The sequence below is a fragment of the Physeter macrocephalus genome, chromosome 17 (genome assembly GCF_002837175.3).
Source record: "Physeter macrocephalus isolate SW-GA chromosome 17, ASM283717v5, whole genome shotgun sequence".
Taxonomy (NCBI): domain Eukaryota; kingdom Metazoa; phylum Chordata; class Mammalia; order Artiodactyla; family Physeteridae; genus Physeter; species Physeter macrocephalus.
In genome coordinates this window covers 11632702-11653020 of record NC_041230.1, presented here as the reverse complement: position 1 = coordinate 11653020, position 20319 = coordinate 11632702, and the positions used below count along the sequence as shown (strand labels likewise).

The 20319-nt window shown below is 54.9% G+C and overlaps 1 protein-coding gene across 6 annotated transcripts; it reads right to left on the bottom strand.

The window, feature by feature from the left end:
* Positions 1-66: 66 nt before the first annotated feature.
* Positions 67-20156, bottom strand: SIRT2 (sirtuin 2). 6 transcript variants are annotated; one of them, XM_007114575.1, is made up of 16 exons: positions 20064-20156; positions 19184-19230; positions 15968-16016; positions 15616-15729; positions 11989-12030; positions 11722-11828; positions 11537-11593; positions 10819-10887; positions 4811-4940; positions 2922-2981; positions 2543-2598; positions 2311-2387; positions 2173-2224; positions 1139-1209; positions 925-991; positions 67-805 (listed from the first exon to the last, which is right to left on the bottom strand). In XM_007114575.1, exons 1-16 carry the CDS (start codon positions 20077-20079, stop codon positions 650-652), a joined length of 1170 nt encoding a protein of 389 aa, XP_007114637.1. In that variant the 5' UTR covers positions 20080-20156; the 3' UTR covers positions 67-649. The 6 variants fall into 6 exon arrangements, 5 of the variants coding, with proteins under 5 accessions (XP_007114637.1, XP_028333444.1, XP_028333445.1 ...); XM_028477643.2 differs by having other exon boundaries at positions 15625-15729; positions 20064-20149; XM_028477644.2 differs by lacking the exon at positions 2922-2981 and having other exon boundaries at positions 20064-20149.
* Between the last annotated feature and the right edge of the window lie 163 nt (positions 20157-20319).

Here is a 20319-nt window from a genome sequence, read left to right as displayed (position 1 = left end):
CTAGCCCCCTTCCTCCGGCAGCTTCCCTGTGGGCCCACAGGAAAGAACAGCGAGGCCAGACAGCTGATGGTTAGTTGTTTTTTGTTTTTAATTTGTCTCTGATAAGTGACACCATCTGCCCACCCCCGCCTGGAAAGTGGGTCCCGAATGAGGGGGCCTAGCACCCGCTTTGGGAGTTGTAGGCAGACTTGGGAGGCCTTGAGGCTTGGATCCCCCCGCTGGGTGTGAGTTATGTTTGGAGGGCGCATCTCGCCACCCAGGGTAGGTTAGACTTCGTCTACTTGGCCCCAAGCCCCTGGGAACAGTAGGGAGCAGGGGGGCCCTGGGGCTCTCATCCTGGGACAGTTAGCAGTTTGGAGGTACCCCCGGCCCCCTGAGCAGTTAGAGATTAGGGGAGGCTGATCCTTGGCCCTAAGGGTCATTAGGGGCTGCGGGCTGTTAGAGACCGGCTGCCCAAGCCTTAGCCCCTAAGAATGTTAGAGATTCGCTGGGGTCAGGGGTGCTGGGACCCCAGTTTTGGGAGGGAGTAGTTAGTAGATTGAGGAAATGTTCTGAGCTCCCCAGAAAAGAGCTGTAAGTTAGAGGGGGCCAGGCCCGGTTGGGGCTCAGCTGTCCCAAAGCTGGGCGTCCTGCCTGGGAGATGTGGCTGTCACTGGGGTTTCTCTCCCTCCGTGGTCCCGGCCTCCTCCTTGGCAGGAGGTGGAGACTTCCTGGAGGAAGCTGAAGTGGTGGGGTTGGGAGTCCCTGACCCCGACTGGGCATCTATGCTGGCATGCTCCTTCCGGACGAGGTCCTCCAGCTCCTTCTGCGGGGGCAAAGTTCACAGAGGTCAGAGGTCATCATGCATCATAAGGTCAGAGGACCTGTGGGACGGGGATCCAGGGACTGGGCTCAGGGTGGGCGGGGGTGGCCCAGGCTCCTCACCTTCCATCCGAGGAGGTCGGCAAGGGCCAGGCAGCCCTGGTCACAGTCACCCAGCCAGGCCACGTCCCTGTGGGCAGGTGACAGTCACAGCTCATAGGCTTGTCCCAGGGCCCTGCCGGCTCTGCCCTGACCTGTGCCTTCGTGCCCTCCCTCCCACCTTGGCCCAGTCCCTTGAAGGCTCCACTGCCCCCCCACTGCCACGGGGGGGCCTCACCTGTAGGCCTTCTTGGAGTCGAAGTCCATGCCTCCTCCGAGGCCCATCATCATCCCGAGGAAAGGGTCAGTCTGTGGGGAAGGGGGTGGAGTCGGGGGGAGCTAAGAGCACAGACCCTGGAGCCAGGTGGCTTGGGTTGGAATCCCAGCTCTGTGACTTTGCTCAAATGGCCTGGCCTCTCTGAACGTCAGTTTCTTTCTCTGTAGAGTGGGGGTGATCATCAAACCCACTCCTAGGGTCGTACTGTCAGCGGGTTAATACAGAGGAAATGCTTAGCACGGCATGTGGCACACCGTACGTTTTTTGCCTGTTGGAGAAACATCTGTCCCCAGGAGGGAGCCCCTGCCTGGGAGTGAAGCTACCTCAGGAAAAGAGAGACGAGAGAGGGAGCGGGTAACTCCTGACAGCACTGCTGCAGGCCCAGGGGCCAGCTAGCCCGGACTCTTCAGTCACGGGAAGCACGACATTCTCGTTTTGGCTTAAGTCGCTTTGAGCTGGGGTTCCGTCACTCGTTCAAAAGGGTGAATGGGGGACTTCCCTGGTGGTGCAGAGGTTAAGAATCTGCCTGCCAATGCAGGGGACACGGGTTCGAGCCCTGGTCTGGGAAGATCCCACGTGCCGCGGAGCAGCCAAGCCCGTGCGCCACAACTACTGAGCCCGCCGCCTAGAGCCCGCGCTCCACAACAAGAGAAGCCACTGCAATGAGAAGCCCGTGCACTGCAACAAAGAGTAGCCCCCGCTCGCCACGACTAAAGAAAGCCCACGCGCAGCAACAAAGACCCAGCGCAGCCAAAAATAATAATAAATAAATTAAAAAAAAAAAAAAGGGTGAATGACACAGAGGCCTGTGGAATCCTGGAGTCAGGGCAGCCTGGAACCTGACCCCTGTGGATTCCAGAATCCTTAGGTCTGAGCTGAGGGGTCCAAAGTATCGGGATTCCCCAGAGACCTGTCCCCTGGTTCCCGAGGAGGCCGGGGGGAGGCAATGTGGGGCCCGTGTGCGGGGGTGGCAGGGTGTGACTAAAAGGGCTCACCTGGCCAGTCTTCTCCTTGTTGATGAGCAGGCGCGGGGTGGAGAGGGGCGCCCTGGTGGAGGGCGAGCTGAGTGGTGAGGGCCTGTCCCGGCTCCCCCAGTCCCCAGCAGCCCCCCATAGCCCCGACCCCCAACCTACTTGCTGATAAGGGATGCGAAGGGCTGCACCTGCAGGGAGGTGCCCATGATGAGGAGGAGGTCCACCTTCAGGAAGTCCTGTGAAGGGGGAGCGGCCAGTGAGGCTGGGCTGCCGGCCCCCCGTCGCCCTCCGCAAGCCCACCCGCAGCTACTCGGGGAAGCCACCTTCCCCAGGGCAGGACCCAGGCTGCCCCCGCGTGGACCGAGATGGGGGGCGCGGCGGGTACACTTACTGACTGCAGGCAGGAGAAAAAACGCGCTGGGAGGTTCTCGCCGAAGAACACGATATCTGAGGTGGAGACAGATGGACAGACAGACACAGGGAGAGATAGAGACAGTGAAAAAGCAGGGGGGCAGAGACAGGGAGGGAGAGAGAGGACAGGCAGAAGCAGAAGGTGGACCCTAGGGCTGGGGCGGGGGGTGGGGCACTGGCGACAGACTAGGGGCTGTGGTACCCGCTCTCCCTGGGGCAGACTCCGGGCCCTGGTCAGGGAGAGAGGGTGACGGGGGTGCACGGACGGACAGGGAGCGTGGCCTCCTTGGGAAGGGGTTAGTGGCTGCAGGGGTCCCAGGCTGAGTCCGCCTCGGTTGGTCCCTGGCCCCAAGGCTCACCAGGCTTCACCACACTCCGACATTTCTCACACTTGGGAGTCACCTCGGAGAAGATCTTCTCTGGGCGTGGGGAGCGGGGAGGGAGAGGAGGAGGTAAGAGGCTTTGGGCTGCGGCTGCAGCCTGCCTGCCCACCCCACCCTTCCTTCACTGTCAACATAAACACGGCCGCAGTCACCGGGCGGGCCTCCTGGGGTGTTTGCCCTGCTCAGGAAGGACCTCCCTTCTTAGACAGCTGTCCCTCCCCCACCCCCAAGATTCCTGGGGTGGCTCCCAGCACCAGCCTATAGCTATTAAATGAACAAACAAACAAATGAGCAGACACTCGCCCCTAAAAGGGGCAGCTGGGTTCCACCAACCCCCGACCTGGGGAATCTGGACTTGGGAGTGAAGCTCATCCAGTGGGTCTTTGAGGGCAGCCCTGCTTCATCGTGGGTCAGAGAGGCCTGGTAGGTGCCAGGCCTCGTGGCAGAGAGGGAAGAATTATGCAGATGACGCTGGGACGGGGACAAAACCTTAGGTGCAGGTGCTTCCCACTCTTGGGCTCCGTGACACACCCACCCCTGCCCCCACGCACACCCCATGTTTATGACAATCCTCCTCCTCGTTGCTTATTAAGGAAGCTTGAAAGCATTCTGTCACTTGCAACCCACAGAATCCTGGCTTGTTCATTCAACTAGTCACTCATTCCTTCAACAAATATTTACAGAGCAGGGCTTTAAGCTCTGTCATTTACTTGAAAATATTTTTGCATTGACAGTACATGACATTTTGCGGGTGACGCCTTGTGCTACTGCTGTAAGAGAAACATAATGGGGTAATGTTAATTGTACATCACCCCCAGCTGCGTGCACTTGGGCTATTCAGGAATCCTCACCCCAGGGGGGGTCAGCTGGCATGTTGTAAGAAGGGCCACACTCCAGAGGCCCTACTATCAGCGCTGCAGCTGTCCTTATCACACACGGACACCAGAGGCTTTGTGAAATCAGCATAAAGAATGTCAGAAATGGGCTTCCATGGATGAAATAAGTGGCTTCTTAATTAACACAATGGATGTCAGAAATCAGCTCTCCCTGGCATTCAAGAAATGTGGATCGGCTGGATTTTCTTTTCCTCCTTCTCTTTTTGGACACTCTGCCCAGGCACGAACAGGGATGATGACTTTAGCAAGCCCTGCAGTTTGCATCCTTAAGGACAGCCCCCCAGTCTTCATTCCTAACCAGGGCTGTGCCCAGCTTCGCACGCCACGGCCTCTGCTCGCCTGAATCCAGCTAATGGGCTGGTGGAATCCTGTGCCTCTGGGGCAGTGCTGTCCAGTATGCTGGTTACAGCTACTTGTGGCTTTTAAGTTTTAATTAAGGCAAATTAAAGAAAGTTAAGAATTCAGTTCCTCCGTCACATTAGCCACATTTTAAGAGCTCAGTAGCCCCATATAGCAAGCGGCTGCCGTGTTGGACAGTTGCAGATATGGAACATTCCCCTCACCCCAGGAAGTTCTCTCAGATACTTCTGCTCTTCTTAGAGTGTAGTTGCGCTTGCCTAGATGAGCCCCTCATGTAAGACGGGGTCAGAGCGTCCGAAGGCCAAAGAGCTAGCTAGGGTTTCATGACCTCACAGAACAGGTTGTATGACCACGTGGGGGCCTGTCTGCTAACGCGCGTCTCTGTGTCTGGAGTCTGCATCCATCATAACCTGGCTGTGAGGTGGTGTCAGGAGAAATGAACCCCCATTGCCACCTCAAATCTTTGGGGGCTGCCATTATCTGCTCAAAAGAGCTGCAGAGCTGTGCAGGACACGGCTGGCGTCCGCGCGTGGAGACCCTGTCCCTGGCGCTGGGGAGCAAACGGGACGGGAGGCCTGCCCTCGGGGATAATAACCTCCAGCCCCTCACCTTTCATCCAGCTTAGCGTGTACTCCTGCCGGCAGACGGGGCTGATGCAGTGAGACGTGTAGAAGGTGCCGTGGGCCTCCACCAGGTCCTCGGCCTCCAGCCCCGCCACTCGCTCCAGGGTGTCTATGTTCTGGAGGGAGAGATGGAGGAGAGAGGGTCAGGAGCGAACCACACCCCCCAGGGGGCAGAAGGTAGAGCCAGGAGTTGCGGCTGAGAAAAGCAAGTGGGACAGTGGAGAAGGGAGGGAGGGAGAAGCAAGGGGCAGGGTGTGTCTAAAACTCTTCTGTTCACCCTGATGGTGCCTCTGAAAGGGTAAGTCATACACTTAAAGGCAGGGGCCCAAACTCAAATGTCTATGAGCCCAGACCCACTGCCACCAACCAGCCCTGGCAAATTTGGGCCACTTTGCTTCCATTTTGCTGCAAATGTGTTTTGTTAGAACCAGACACTCTAGTGGCACCTGCCAGAAATTTGGTGAAATAAATGTACAAATCTCCAGTGTCTCCACTGTAAATGCAGCCCCCTCAGATACGGCATCCTTGTGCAGTACCCAACCTGCACGGCTGTCTGTGGCAGCCCTGGCCAGGCATTAACATAAGTCAATGAATCAGGAGGGTTTTTTGGGTTTTCAGCACACTGTTTTCCTACTTAACCTCACTATGGTCTGCTGCATTGATAGTATATTAACTTGTAGTCTTTTCAGACACAGATACTTTCCTTATTCAACAGGCAAGAATATTCTTCTCTTCCACATACATTTGCGCTTTCTCCAGCCCCTCTGGAGCAGCTTTTGTTTGCCCACGAGGAATGCTGCTGAGGCAGGTGCTGCTAGAGGACACTGGCAGACGTTACAGAGATGGCTGGGCATATGCAGCCCACAGCTGACCCGAAGAGGTTTCCTGGAGGCTCCGTGAACAACTGAAAGGGTTCCCTTTCAAGGGCAGACAGCCCCAAAAGCCCTCTCTGCTCCCAGCCAGCCATCAGTTTATCCCCAAAACATGCAGACAGGAGTCACTGTTCCCAGACTCTCTGTGGCTCTTCCTCTCCCCCCTTTACTAGAAATGCTAGTTTTGCCTTTGTTTCTTGACTTAGTCTACCAACTCCCTGACACATAAGTAAGCAGTGTGCATGCAGATAACTAAATGGCACGTCAAAGGTCTACCTACATGCCTCTGTGTTACCCTTTGATGTCATTTTTTTTTTTTTTTTTTTTTTGCCATGCTGTGCGGCTTACGGGACCTTAGTTCCCTGGCCAGGGATCCTGCTGCATTGATAGTATATTAACTTGTAGTCTTTTCAGACACAGATACTTTCCTTATTCAACAGGCAAGAATATTCTTCTCTTCCACATACATTTGCGCTTTCTCCAGCCCCTCTGGAGCAGCTTTTGTTTGCCCACGAGGAATGCTGCTGAGGCAGGTGCTGCTAGAGGACACTGGCAGACGTTACAGAGATGGCTGGGCATATGCAGCCCACAGCTGACCCGAAGAGGTTTCCTGGAGGCTCCGTGAACAACTGAAAGGGTTCCCTTTCAAGGGCAGACAGCCCCAAAAGCCCTCTCTGCTCCCAGCCAGCCATCAGTTTATCCCCAAAACATGCAGACAGGAGTCACTGTTCCCAGACTCTCTGTGGCTCTTCCTCTCCCCCCTTTACTAGAAATGCTAGTTTTGCCTTTGTTTCTTGACTTAGTCTACCAACTCCCTGACACATAAGTAAGCAGTGTGCATGCAGATAACTAAATGGCACGTCAAAGGTCTACCTACATGCCTCTGTGTTACCCTTTGATGTCATTTTTTTTTTTTTTTTTTTTTGCCATGCTGTGCGGCTTACGGGACCTTAGTTCCCTGGCCAGGGATCGAACCCATGCTCTCAGCAGTGAAAGCACAGAGTCCTAACCACTGGACCACCAGGGAATTCCCTTAGATGCCGCTTTGGATGGAGAAACCACAAACAAACAAAAATGAATGCGGTCAACCTGTATGTGCTAGTATGAAGGGATCTCTCCAAGATGTTAGAAGGCCCAAAGCACAAAGGCAGTGTGTACAGGATGTGAAAAAAATCAATATATGAATTTGTGTATTTGCTTGCCTAAGTATGGAATATCTTCAAAGGAGACCCAAGAAGTAGGCGGCAGCAGTGGCCCCCAGGGAGGGAAGCTGGGGCTGGGGAATGTGGCCCAAGAGGTTCGCTATAAAGGCCAAGCAGCAATGAATGCATGGCAACACACAGCAACTGACGTCTGGCCTCAGCATCAGGCAGGAAAGAGGGCGTGGTGAGGAAGCGGGCCCTGGGCAAGGTGCGCAGCGGCCACTCAGCTCCAGCCAACCACTCTCCCCCACAGAAAGCCACCCAGGGTACAGCCAGCTCTTCCCGATTTTCAAGAGGAGCCTGATGTCTGGGTTTTCATCTGCAATCTCTTGAATTTTAAACCTTGGCTCACTTCTGGTTTCAAGACATCACGTCTCTGACATGCTTTTAAAAAGCATGAAGCTGGGACTTCCCGGGTGGCACAGTGGTTAAGAATCTGCCTGCCAATGCAGGGGACATGGGTTCGAGCCCTACTCTGGGAAGATCCCATATGCCACAGAGCAACTAAGCCCGTGCGCCACAACTACTGGGCCTGCGCCCTAGAGCCTGCAAGCCACAACTACTGAGCCCACGTGCCAACAACTACTGAAGCCCGCGCGCCTAGAGCCCGTGCTCCGCAACAAGAGAAGCCACCACAATGTTCTCATGTGCACTGCAACGAAGAGTAGCCCCCGCTCGCCGCAACTAGAGAAAGCCCACCTGCAGCGATGAAGACCAACGCAGCCAAAAATAAATAAAATAAATTTAAAAAAAAAAAGAAAGAAAAAAGCATGAAGCTGCTATGTGGGTGTGGATATGGAAGGATCCTCCAGACAGGGCTTAAATGAAAGAAAGCCAAGTACAAACCCTAGGTGTGATGTAAATGCCATAGATATCGATTTAAAAGAGCGATAAGCTGGTTTGCTGAGGAGATCACAGTGACTTGAATGAAGGCGACAACTGTTCTCATGTTTGAATGTATACTTGTGTCTTGAGATTAAAAATAGCATCGCGCGTGGCTTCGAAAGTGCTGCATCGTCACAATTCAGAAAGACGTGAAGACAATGTGTTCCAGAAAACTGGGTCGGTGACTCAAAAAGTGGCTGAGGTTAAAGAAGAGGGTGATGAGTTTGGAAAAAAAAAAAAAGGTTTCATGAAACGTGAGACTGGAAAAATTTTTTCCACCTTTGTCTATGTTACATAATGTGCCATTTTGAATATGTATGCGTACTGAAATCCACACATGAAGAATTGCAACCGGGGAGGGGGCGGGAAATGACACCACATTTCACGCTGACCTCACAACGCATTGGTGTTGGCTTTTGTCTAAAAATAGCCTACAGCTGGTGTGCTTTCGTGGTTGGGGCAGGGGGTTCTGCCTCAGACAGAGCTGGGAAGCGAGCCCTCTGGGCAGCCCCAATGAGCCACCTGGTCCTGGGCCTGGGCTTCTCGCGCTGGGACCCCTGTGATCTCATCCTGTCTGGAGGGTTTAAACATCGTCTATCTGCTGCTCTCCAGCTCGAGTCCAGACTCCTGTGTCCAGCTGTCTGCCCATGTCCCCACGTGGTTGTCTAATGGGCATCTCAACCTCGACATGCCTTCAGCCAAGCTCCTCCTCTGCCCCCCCACGCCTGCACGTCCCACCATCTCAATAAAAGGCAGCAGGCGCTCGGGCTGAGAGGGAGCCAGTCATCCCTGACTCCTTTCCTTCTCTCATGAATCGTTTCACATTCAACCCACTGGCAAGTCCTGCTGGCTCCACCTTCAAAACGGGTTCATAAGCCGCCCACTTATCCCCTTCGACGGCTCCCTCCCTGGCCCAGCCTCCATCCTCTCCTGCTTGGAATATCATTGCAGCCTCCTCCCCGGTCTTGGTACCCGCCCCCCACTGCTCCCACAGTCTGCCCGGCTCACGAAGCCAGAGGGACCCTGTGAACACCTGGGACAGGTCCCGGCCCTGCTCAGAGCCCTCCTGTGGTTCCATCTCACTCAGGGGAAAGAACAAAGCCCTCCCTGTGGCCCCCAAGCCCCCACACGGTCCACCCCTGTCACCTCCCTGACCTCGTCTCCTCCATCTTCTCCTACTACTGTCCTCCTTGCTCACTCAGATCCAGCTTCTTCTTCTTTTTTCTTTTTTTAAATATTTATTGATTTGGCTGTGCCGGGTCTTAGCTGTGGCATGTGGGATCTAGTTCCCTGACCAGGGATCGAACCTGGGCCCCCTGCATTGAGAGCGTGGAGTCTTCACCACTGGACCACCAGGGAAGTCCAGATCCAGCTTCTTGAACACGCCAAATGCAGTCTCCCCTCAGGACCTCTGGACTGGCTGTTCCCTTTGCCTGGAATGCACTCTCCCCCCACAGATGATCCCATGGCTCCCTCCCTCCCCTCCTACAGGTCTCTGTTTAAATGTCCTGCTTCTCAGTGAGGCCTTCCCTGACATCCTGTTCACTACAGCACCCCCGACCGGGCACACACAGAGCTTGAGTCCCCTTTCCTGCTCAGCTGCGTTCCATAAACCTCTCAGCATCAGCGTAGATACGCAGCTCACCCATCTCGTGCGTTGTCTCTCCCCACACTACAGTGTCAGTTCCAGGAGGGCAGGGATGTCTGCTCCCTCTGTTCACTGCCTACAGGGCCTGGCACTGGGTTGGCACTCAGTAAACACTGGGACAGAAGCTTACAAACAGGTTTGCCAGCAGGGCTATGGTGAGGATTTCACGAAGGCACTTGGCTTCAGGTGAGCTGTTCGTATCAAGTCTGAGTCACATCTCATGGAAAAAACTGACTCTCTGTGAAGAAAGGTCAGGTTTATTCTGAGCTGGGGCTCCTCCTGGAAGGAGGAGGCCATCCCCTCCCCCGCCAGCCCTGGGTGGGAGCACGTACCCCACTTGAGAATTCGGGACCTACAAAGAATTCATCCTCCCCCTGGTGGCAACTTCTGAGGCTGCAGGCTCCAGATTGCCAGGCGCAGGGAGAAGATAATAGAACACCTATCTCTATCCATGTGTTCTCTCTCTATTTTATAATTTTGGGTTCTGAGGTATGAATTAGAGCAGGCATGGTATCAGGCCTATTGTACATCATGTAATTTCAATACGTATTTATGAAACAAAGGTAGAGGTGCAAACATTTTTCACTATTAGGGGTGCGAGACCCTAAAAGGCTCACCAACTCGGAAGCCAACAGTGTGAGCTGTCCTTCCCTGAGGACACCCCGGCGAGGCCCTCAGCCAAGCACCTGACATGTATGAGCCACGGCCCCACGGTACGCCCAAGGCCTTTGTGCAAATTATAAAAGGGTGTCCCAGGACTTCCCCGGTGGTGCAGCGGTTAACACTCCATTCTCCCAATGCAGGGGGCCGGGGTTCGATCCCTGGTTGGGGAACTAGATCCCACATGCATGCCACAACTAAGGAGCCCACCTGCTGCAACTAAGGAGCCGGTGTGCCGTAACTAATAAGCCAGCGAGCCGCAACTAAGGAGCCCGCCTGCCACAGCTAAGATCCAGCACAACCAAATAAATAACTAAATAAATATATTTTTAAAAGGTGCCCCACAAAAAACAAAACAAAACAGTAGTGCCCCTTCCTTAAGAGTTTACAGCCACCAGTTGGAAAACTGTCAGGTGTACTGATCATATTAGATCAACTCAGTTTGGAGTCATCTCCTGGAAAGCCCTGCCAAATATAAAATCTATGGTGCCAATAGTGTCTGCTCAGAGAAGTACTCCTGGGATGGCCCTGAGGGAGGTCACTGCCACATCACCACAGGCCTGAGAGGGCGAAGCTGTGCTGGCCTCTGTTTTATAGAAAGGGAAACTGAGGCTGAGAGTGGGGACGTGAGTCACTGCAGGTCACGTGACAGAGAAGCCGTGGCCTGAGCTCTCGGGGCCCCTCCAGCCCGCCCTCTTCCTCCCAGGATGCCCGCGGTCCCGCCTACCTGCGTGTAGCAGCGCAGGAGCAGCCCCTTCTCCTTCAGCAGGCGGATGAAGTAGTGGCAGATGGTGGGCTGGAGGGGAGCAAACATGGCCATGCCGATGAAGACAGAGGACACTGACCGTGCGCCACCGTGTGCCGGGGACTCTTCTAGGCACCATGCCTGTTTTCCCTCACGGAATCGTCACACCGACCTCGTGAGGTGCGCACCTCTGTTATCCCCATTTCACAGGTGAGGGAACTGAGGCACAGAGAGGGTGACTGTCTTGCCAAAGTCACCCAGGTTGTGGAGTTGGGGTTTGCACGGAGAGGACTGGCTCTGGAGTCTGGGCTCTTACATGTATCGTTAACTCATTTAAGCCTCACGACAACCCTATCTCATGGACTATTACATAAGGGAAAACAGGCTCAAGGACACAAGAGCAGGAAATGAGGGACCAGGACTTGGACCCAGGCGGTCTGGGCCCGGAGCCCATGTATATATATATAGTTTCTGGACGGTGCCACACGGCTTGCAGGATCTCACTTCCCCAACCAGGGATTGGACCCGGGCCGCGGCAGCGAAGGCCCGGAATCCTAACCACTAGGCCACCAGGGAACCTCCCCAGAGCCCGTGTGTTTAATGGCTATATGATATTTGTCTGAAGGGCCCTGGAGGGGCCTTTCCCATGCCTGCTGGCCCCCAACCTTTCCTGTCCCCGCCTCCACAAAAGAGAGCTCACCTTGAACTGCCCAGGATAGAGTTCCTTGGCGAGGGCAAAGAAGGGCTCTGGATGTTTCTGTGGGAGAGAGAGCCGGAGGGCAGGTGGGCACCCAGATGCCCTTGGTGAGATGAGAGCTGGAGAGAGGCGGTCACGCCTCCACCCCCCACCCCCATTACAGACGTTCCTCCCTGCGGGACACGTACCTTGAAGTAGCCAATCTCGAAGATGGCCTCCGGGTAGGGAAGATGGTATTTCTCCAGGTTGGCGTAGAGGCCCGTGTTTGGGGAGCGGAAGTCAGGGATGCCCGCGGCTGGGGGAGGAGTGGCAGGGGGCAGTCAATCGATGAGGGACCTTGGCCCCTTCTCTACCACACTGACCCTCCCAGGCGCGGGCCCCCATGCGGCTCCTCCCCAGCTCTTCGAAGGGGCGCCCCAAACCAGGGAGTTCTCTTGGGGGAGGGGGGCACTTACAAGTGGAGATTCCAGCTCCCACCAAACAGATAACCCTGCGACCTGGAGGAGAAGACTTTATGCAGCGTGGTTTTGCTTTTTTTTTTTTTTTTTTTCAGTTTACGTTTGTTTATTGTTGTAACATTTGGTTTTAAACATCAAACACTGCACCAAAATATGAGCCATTTATCTTAAGACAGTTGTCTCTGCCATAAACTAAGTACTGAACTGATGTTTACAGTGAACTTCTGACAACTTAAAAAATTATTAGTGGCACTGCTGTCTAATAATCAAATAGACCATCACAGGCTTCCCTGGTGGCGCAGTGGTTGCGCGTTCGCCTGCCGATGCAGGGGAACCGGGATCGCGCCCCGGTCTGGGAGGATCCCACATGCCGCGGAGCGGCTGGGCCCGTGAGCCGTGGCCGCTGAGCCTGCGCGTCCGGAGCCTGTGCTCCGCAACGGGAGAGGCCTCAGCAGGGGGAGGCCCGCATACCACACACACACAAAAAAGATCATCACAGACTGAATGTAATGATTACATTAAAAGACCAAAGTTTCCCCTTCCCTTTCTTACCCTTAAATAATACCACCCATCACAGTCCCTGAAGCCATTTACTCTGTGCCTGGCCCTGGGGCAAGCATTTCAGATCCCTGAATGGCTCTCCCAACCATCTCAGGGAGGGAGGGGTTAACATCCCACTTTATAGATGAGGAAACTGAGGCTCAGATAGGGGAAGGGGTCACACAGGTGACTGATGGAAGAGCCAGCATGGGGTCAAGGAATCCACTGTTTTGAAATTATACCAATGGGGACGTCCCTGGTGGCGCAGTGGTTGAGAGTCCACCTGCCAATGCAGGGGACACGGGTTCGTGCCCCGGTCCGGGAGGATCCCACATGCCGCGGAGCGGCTGGGCCCGTGAGCCATGGCCACTGGGCCTGCGCGTCTGGAGCCTGTGCTCCGCGAAGGGAGAGGCCACAACAGCGAGAGGCCCTCGTACTGCAAAAAAAAAAAAGAATCCACCTGCAGTGCAGGGCACGTGGGTTCGAGCCCTGGTCTGGGAAGATCCCACATGTCGCGGAGCAACTAAGCCTGTGCGCTACAACTACTGAGCCTGCGCTCTAGAGCCCGCGAGCCACAACTACTGCCCACGTGCCACAACTACTGAAGCCCGCGCGCCTAGAGCCTGTGCTCCGCAACAAGAGAAGCCACCGCAATGTTCTCATGCGCACTGCAACAAACCGCAAGTAGAGAAAGCCCACGCGTAGCAACGAAGACCCAACGTAGCCAAAATAAATAAATAAATTTATATTAAAAGAAAGGAAATTATACCAATGTAGTAAGAGTCAAGAAAAGGTCACTTGGAGAGAAATTTCTCCTCGCCAAATCTAGGCAAGAATGCATGAGATCTTAGTGAGAGGGGTGGGGTGGGGGGTTCCCCCAGAAGAGCTGCAGGTTATTGTGAAAAAAATCTCTGGCCACCCCTCATCTTTTGGACACAATCTTGGATGGCCACCTATTTCTAGCATATGGTACACATTCCTTCATCCTATTCCCTCCCTCCATAATCAAATGCACATCAGCCACCGGAAGTCTGGTAATTTTCAGGCGAAGACCAAAGACTGGCCACTCTCGGCCCATGCCCCGTGAGCAGCAGTGTGGATAAGGGCTTCCAATCCTAGTTCTTCTGCACACCAGCGGGGGCGTCTCAGTTCAGATCACCACTCTGGGCTTTAGCTTCCTGCTCTGTAAAATGGGCATAATCACAGTACTGACCTCGCAGGGCTGCTGAGAGAATGAATTCATCCCTGTGACGCTTAGATCAGTGCCCAGCACTGATGATTCTTCAAGTCACTCGTACTCAGCTTCTTTAGCCCCGTGATTCGTATATCTATAAGCGCTTTGCTCCCCCGTTGTCACCAGCTTTCAGAAAAGGAGATGGGGAGGCGTGGTAGGGGTGGTATCACTTCACAAGCACGTGGGGCTGTGCAGAAAGAGCCCAGCTGCCTCTTCAGTGGCTGGCTGGCTGGCAGCCATGCCACGCAGCACCCTTGGCATCTGCCCATCAGCTGATGGACAGACACGGGTGTGAGGCGCCTGTGAACCGGCCACCTCTGGGGTGTTCTATGCAAAGGAGGACAGCAAGGGTGACAAAGGCTGAGGCCTGCTACAGCCACAGCCCTTGGCTTCATCTCGGGATGCCATTGGACTAGGCCCAGTGGACCCAGCAGGGGCCACGTGGAAGGGAGCGTGCGCCCTGGATTCAGGCGGCCTGGCATTGAGCCCTGATTCTGCCTCTTGCCAGAAGTGTGACCCTGTACCAAGTCACAGCCTCTGGGCGCCTCAGTTTCCTCCTCTGTCCAGATCACTCCTCACAGGTATCATGTGAAGATCAAAGGAGGGGACGCCTGTCAAGTGCTTAGCCCAGTGCCTGGCAAACAGCGAGAACTCAATTCACTGTTATTATTATTGATTTTTTTAAAGATTTTTTTGGTGTGGACCATTTTTAAAGTCTTTATTGAATTGGTTACAATATTGCCTCTGTTTTATGTTTTGGTTTTTTGGCCGTGAGGCATGTGGGATCTCAGCTCCCCAACCAGGGATCGAACCCATACATACCCCCTGCATTGGAAGGCGAAGTCTTAACCAACGGACCGTTATGCAAGTCCCCATTGTTATTATTTATTATTATCCCCTCATAGGCGCCCTCATGAGTCAATTATCCTAAAACCCAGGTGCAGGAGGACAGAAGGAATGAAAGCTTTGATGCCACTGCCTTCGTTCTCTTGGGGGCCCACCCAAGCCGAGAGATGGCTGCAGACAGCTGTCTGGCCTGCCCTAGGAGAGGGAGGCTCAGGACGGACGGCCTGGCTGCCCTAAGGAGAGACGGCAGCAGCTGGAGGACAGGGAAACTGGAGAAGACGTCCTCAACAAAAGGCTGTTCAGGACCCTCAAAGAGTGGATTGTTCTAGTCGAGGACTGCCGAGGGCTCGGTTTCTCAGACTCTGGTGACCTCAACTCGTGGCAAGAAATATAAATTACATGGTGACCCCGTAAAGAGGCACCTCTACACCATACCTGAAACAAGCCTCCCGTAATAATTGTCACAGGGAACACTTAGGCAGCTCTTGCTCTGTTCCAGGCCCGGTTCCAGGCATTTACATCTATGAATTTATGTAACCCCCTCATAACCCTATAAGGTAATTACTATTATTAGCATCTTCATTCTGTCAAACAGGCCTGGCCAATCAGAGACACGGTGATTGGTTCAGGAGTAGGAATGTGACCCAACCTGGGCCAATTGGAGCCGATCTCTGCTCTTGCCTGAACTCCTGGGAGAAAGATGCTCTCTTCAGTGGGAGCCACTAGGCTGGTGGAACTTGTATTTGCCACTGCCAGGAGCAACCCTGACCACAGAGAAGAGCTGCACCAGAGAGGGTTCAGATTTTTGACAACAGCATGGAAGCCGCTGAATCCAGCCATGATTAAAGCGGGGTTTTCGTTACAGGATCAACAGGCTCCCTTTTTGGCATAAGCCAGTTTGAGTTGAGGTTCTTGTGACTTGCAGACGAAAGTGGTGAATGGCTGGGGCTAAGTCACTTGGGGCCAGGAGAGGGGAAGGGGCGCAGTGCAGGCAGAGGACTCACAGCGCTCACTCTGCATGTAGCGGGTCACCCCTTCCAGGGTTAATTCGTCCAGCAGACGCTCCTTCTGGGTGCCCAGGCCCAGTGTCTGGGAGAAGAAATGCCGCAGGAAGTCCACTGGCCAAAAAGAAGAGAGACAGCAGCCGGGTGGGTGTTCCGTCAGGGTGCCCAGAGGCCCCGAGTGCCCCTGCCCAGCCCTGGGGCCCCGCCACCTTGCTGGCCCAGTCAGGGGCCTCCAGGCGCTGGCACTGCATCTTTTATTACATACTTTGAATGTCACCCCTGGCGGAGGTGAGCACCCAGATCCCTGCCCTAAACCGCCCCCCAGAACCGTGCTCCCAAGGAAGATACTCACTCTCTCCTTCTCCGCCAGCCGCTCCTCCCTCAGTGTCTGAATCTGAGTCCTGGAAGGGGTGGGGGTGGGGTGATCAGGCCCCAGAAGTGGGGTTAGGGAGGGAGGGAAGGCGGGGGGGTGGTGACACTGGGTTTGGGGAAAAGGCTCTGGCTGGGAGCTGGGCCCGAGGAAGTGAGGGGTGGAGGGGACAGCGCTGGGGGCCAGTGTGTGGGCTCCGGGACAGGCTGCCTGTGTTGGAAAACCCAGCTCTGCTACTCGCAAGGAGCACAGTCTCCGGTGGGTGACTCTGCTTTTCTGAGTCTCCGAGCTCCTCCTCTTAGAGATGGAGCTCAGAGGACACTCACCTCAGAGTGCTACTGCGAGATGAAGTGAGTTCACCTCTGGCAGGTGCTCAGAACAGCCCTGGGGCGGGTGCGTGGTGGTGATGGCTCAGGAAGCACTGGCTATTGTTCTCATCACCTCCCAGTGTCCACGGCCTCGCCTTGGGGGTTGTAACCCCTCTTGTCCCCTGCCCTGGCCAGCAGCCCTGCAGCCCTCCTCACCTAAGTCACTCCTGTGAATAACGCCTCGGTTCTCACCCTGCGGCCGCCGTCAGCCCTCCTGCCTGAAGCCCCCCACTCCACCTTTCCAACCCTTCCATCTCCTTTATCGACTCCTCCCCTCAGCCAGACTCCCAAATTGAGGGTCTGGGACTCTGTCCTGGGCCCTCCCTACTTTCTCTGTTCACCTTCCCTGGTCGGCCTCATCCACGCCACTGGTCTGTCCCCCAGATCCAGGGTTCCCGCAGCCTCCTGGATGCCTCCTTCTAAGTGACCCCCGGTCCCTCACTCCCACCATGTCCCAAACTGGCCTCAGCATCTCCCCCAAACCTGCCCCTCCTCCTGGGCCCCATCTCAGTGTGGCTTCCAGCCCCCAGTCTGCCAGACGCCTCCTGCCTCCCTCCCCTGCCCTCCTGCCATAACACATCCCCTCTCCAGGGCTCCACGTGGTCCAGCCTGTCCTCCCAGTGGTCCTGCCCCGACCTCCTCTCTAGGCTTCCAGCCTCAGTCTTTACCTCTGATCTACTCTACTGCCCTCTGTGTGAGGCCTGCCTGGGTCGGCCCGCTCCCCTCCACTTCAAAGGCCCCTCTCTGTGGCTTCTCCAGTCTATAATCATCTGATCACGAACATCTATGGAGTCTCCATGATGTCAGCTCCAAGAAGGTTGGGATTTTTCGTCGTCACCACTGGATGCCCAGCACCAAGAACAGGGTCTGGCACTTGGCGGGAGTTCCAGAACCATCCACCACTGAACAAATGGACACCTGCTGTGCTGTGTGCTAGACCAGGCCTGGGCCCCGTAATGGACCTCATGCAATTGTAGAAATGCAATTCTGGGGAATTCCCTGGCAGTCCAGTTGTTAGGACTACGCGATCTTACTACCAAGGGCCTGGGTTCAATCCCTGGTCGGGGAGCTAAGATCCCACAAGCCGAGTGGTGCAGCCAAAAAAAAAAAAAAAAAATCTAACCAATTCGCTCTCCTGTTTAAAACCCCTCCAACAGCCCCTCTCCATCATTCACGACACTGGTTCCAACCAAGCCTTTTTGAATAGAAACCTCCCTTCCAAACATAGTTAAAACTTTTCATTACTTTCGGATTGTGTAAGCTGCACAAAAACTTTGACCATTAGACAATGTATAACTTGGGGGCACTTGCCTCATGATTCCCAAAACCCCCGTCCCGTTCCCCCACTTCAGGCTAACCACCATTATTAACAGTACCATGGTAATTACTCCAGATTTTGTCTCTGCGGGTAAAACTCATTATTTCCCCAGAAATGGGTCATAGCGTAGTATGATGCTGCACCTTGCATTTTCCGCAAAACAATACATCATAGACCCACCAGCTACATAGTGTTGCATTGTAAGGATGCACCATAGTTCATTTAACCCATCAACTGATAGCCCTTTGGGCTGTTTCCAGTTTTTCTGTATGAGACAATGCTGCAATTTACATCCTCAAATCCCTCTCTTTGGGACTGAGGATCACTTTTTCACATTAAACCTTTTCCCCTGACAGTGGTTGTTCTTTGGGAGCCAGGCGAGGGAGAAGCCCGGCCTGACAGGAAGCTCTTATCCCCTCGGTGTGGCTCTGCCATGCATCTGTGGGGTGCTCTCATCACAGCTTCTGCACTGGCCTACATCTGAACTGCAATCTCGCATCTGTGGGTGGGCTGGCATGCTTTCAGGTTGCAGACAGTGAAGCTCTGTGGAAGGATTTCAGGGCCCTGCTGAGCGCGTGGGAGCAACACGGCCTAAGGCGGAGCTGGAGGTGCTGGTGGGGCCTCTGTGAGCCCGCTTCGAGCGAGGCGTCTGGGAGGCAATGTGCCGGGTGCCATGGGTCGCAAACCCGTCCCTGCCCTTCTAGCCAAGGGACGGTGGACAAGTTACTGAACAACTCTGTTTCCAATTCCTCATCTGTAAAATGGCTACAGTAGACCTTGCCCCCCAACAGGGATGCTGGGAAGATGAAATGAGATGAGGCACATCAAACACTAAGCAGAGTACCCGGCTGGAGTAAGTACTCAATAAATGCTAACCATGAATATAATTAGCTGACCTCCCCAGCCACCTGATTACTGAACCCATCACATTCTTTCATGCCCCTCAGTGTTTGCACAAGCTGTATCCTCTGTCTGGAACACCATTTCTCGCCTTGCCTAAGAAAACTCTAAATCACTCTACGCTAACTACCATGTGCTGTATCTCAATCTGACTCCTAGATCAGCCTGTGGATTCCTCCAGGGAAGGGACTGGCTGGAATCTGTGTGACCCCACAAAGTTTACTCTGGGCTCCCAAAGTGCCCTGAGCTGCTTTCATTATCACCCCGTAGGGTCATTGTCTAGTCACTTGTCCTGTGAGATCTGTGAGTTCAGGGACCAAAGCTCTTCCATGCTCAGTGCAAATGAGGTTCAGAAGGGATGGGGCGGGGGAGTGGGGAGGGCAAGGAGAAAGGAAAGTTTGGAAGGGCAGGCCTGGGGTTGAGGCTGCACACCCTTCTCTGACAGTCCCCAGAATCCACCATTCCCCGGGAGGATGAACCAGGAGGTGGGGTGAGGGACTGGGGCAGTGAGCTGAGGGCCCTGGGGTATCTGTCTCCCCTCTGCCACCTCCCCCCGTGTGGGGTGTTGGAAGTCCATCTCTCTCCTTCCCTCCACCCTTCCCCCCATCTCACCTGAGCCTCCTGCACCTTCCCTGCCTGGGTCTCCACAGGGTCAGAGGCTGGGGGAGGAGGGGGAGCAGATGTGGTTATGGTGAAGGGAGTGGTTAAGGGGGAATGAAGGGTTTCAAAGCAGCGGGGGGCAGAGGGGGTCAAGAAGACCCACCAACCTAGTTATACTGGGGTGGAAGTGTAAAAATGGAGTAGATGGAGGGAGGGAATGGGGAAAAGCAGATCTTATCAGAGTGGGGAGTGCTGGGAGGACAGGTGGTTAGTGAGGGACAAAGAGGCTGGGACGGGAAGGTTTAGGAGAGGGAAAAGAAAGTAAAGCATACAGGGTATGGAGGGAGACTTAGGAGGAGTTAGGAAGGACGCAGTAGTGTGTGAGTGTGTGCGGGGAGGGTTAGGTTTACAAGCAGAGGGAAGCGTAGAAAGGAAGAGAGAAGATAAGAAGAGATACTCCGCCTGGAAGAGGTGTTGGGTGGTGGGGGGCAGGGAGGGTGGGATGGTAGGTTTAGGAGAGGAAGGAAGAGATAGGAGGGGACACCAGGGGTCCCCTAGCATCCTACAGTTCCCACTAACAACCAGGTACCCTTAGCAACCGGGACCGCGGCATTCTAAGTCCCTAGCAACGAGGGTACTTAGCAACTAAGGTGAGAGAAAGACGCGATCATTAGTAACCTGGGGGACGTGGTAAACGGACCCTTAAAACCTCGCGACCCAGAAACCCACCAATCTAGCAATATGGATCACTTTGCAACGGCCCCTGAATCCCATTCCCCTCCATGCAGCCCCCATCTCCTGTCCCACCACGCCCGCCCTCGGGCCCCGGGGCCTGCAGCCTTCAGCCAGGCCCCGGCGCGGCCCGACCCTCCCACCAGGGCCCCCGACTCACGATCCGGCTCAGCCATGGGCGCGGGGCGGGGGCTCTCGGGACTGTCACCGACTGCTCTGCCCCGTGACGGCACCGGAAACAGGAGGGGGCCGAGACAGGCCAAAGAACTACAACTCCCAGGAGCCATCGCGGCCGCCAACAACGCCCAGAGCTAGCCCCTCTGCGGTAAGGAAGACACGCGAGGGTTGGACTACGAATCCCAGAGTGCCCCGCTCCCGCAGCCATGTTGGTAAAGGGCGCGCGGAAAGAGTGGGAA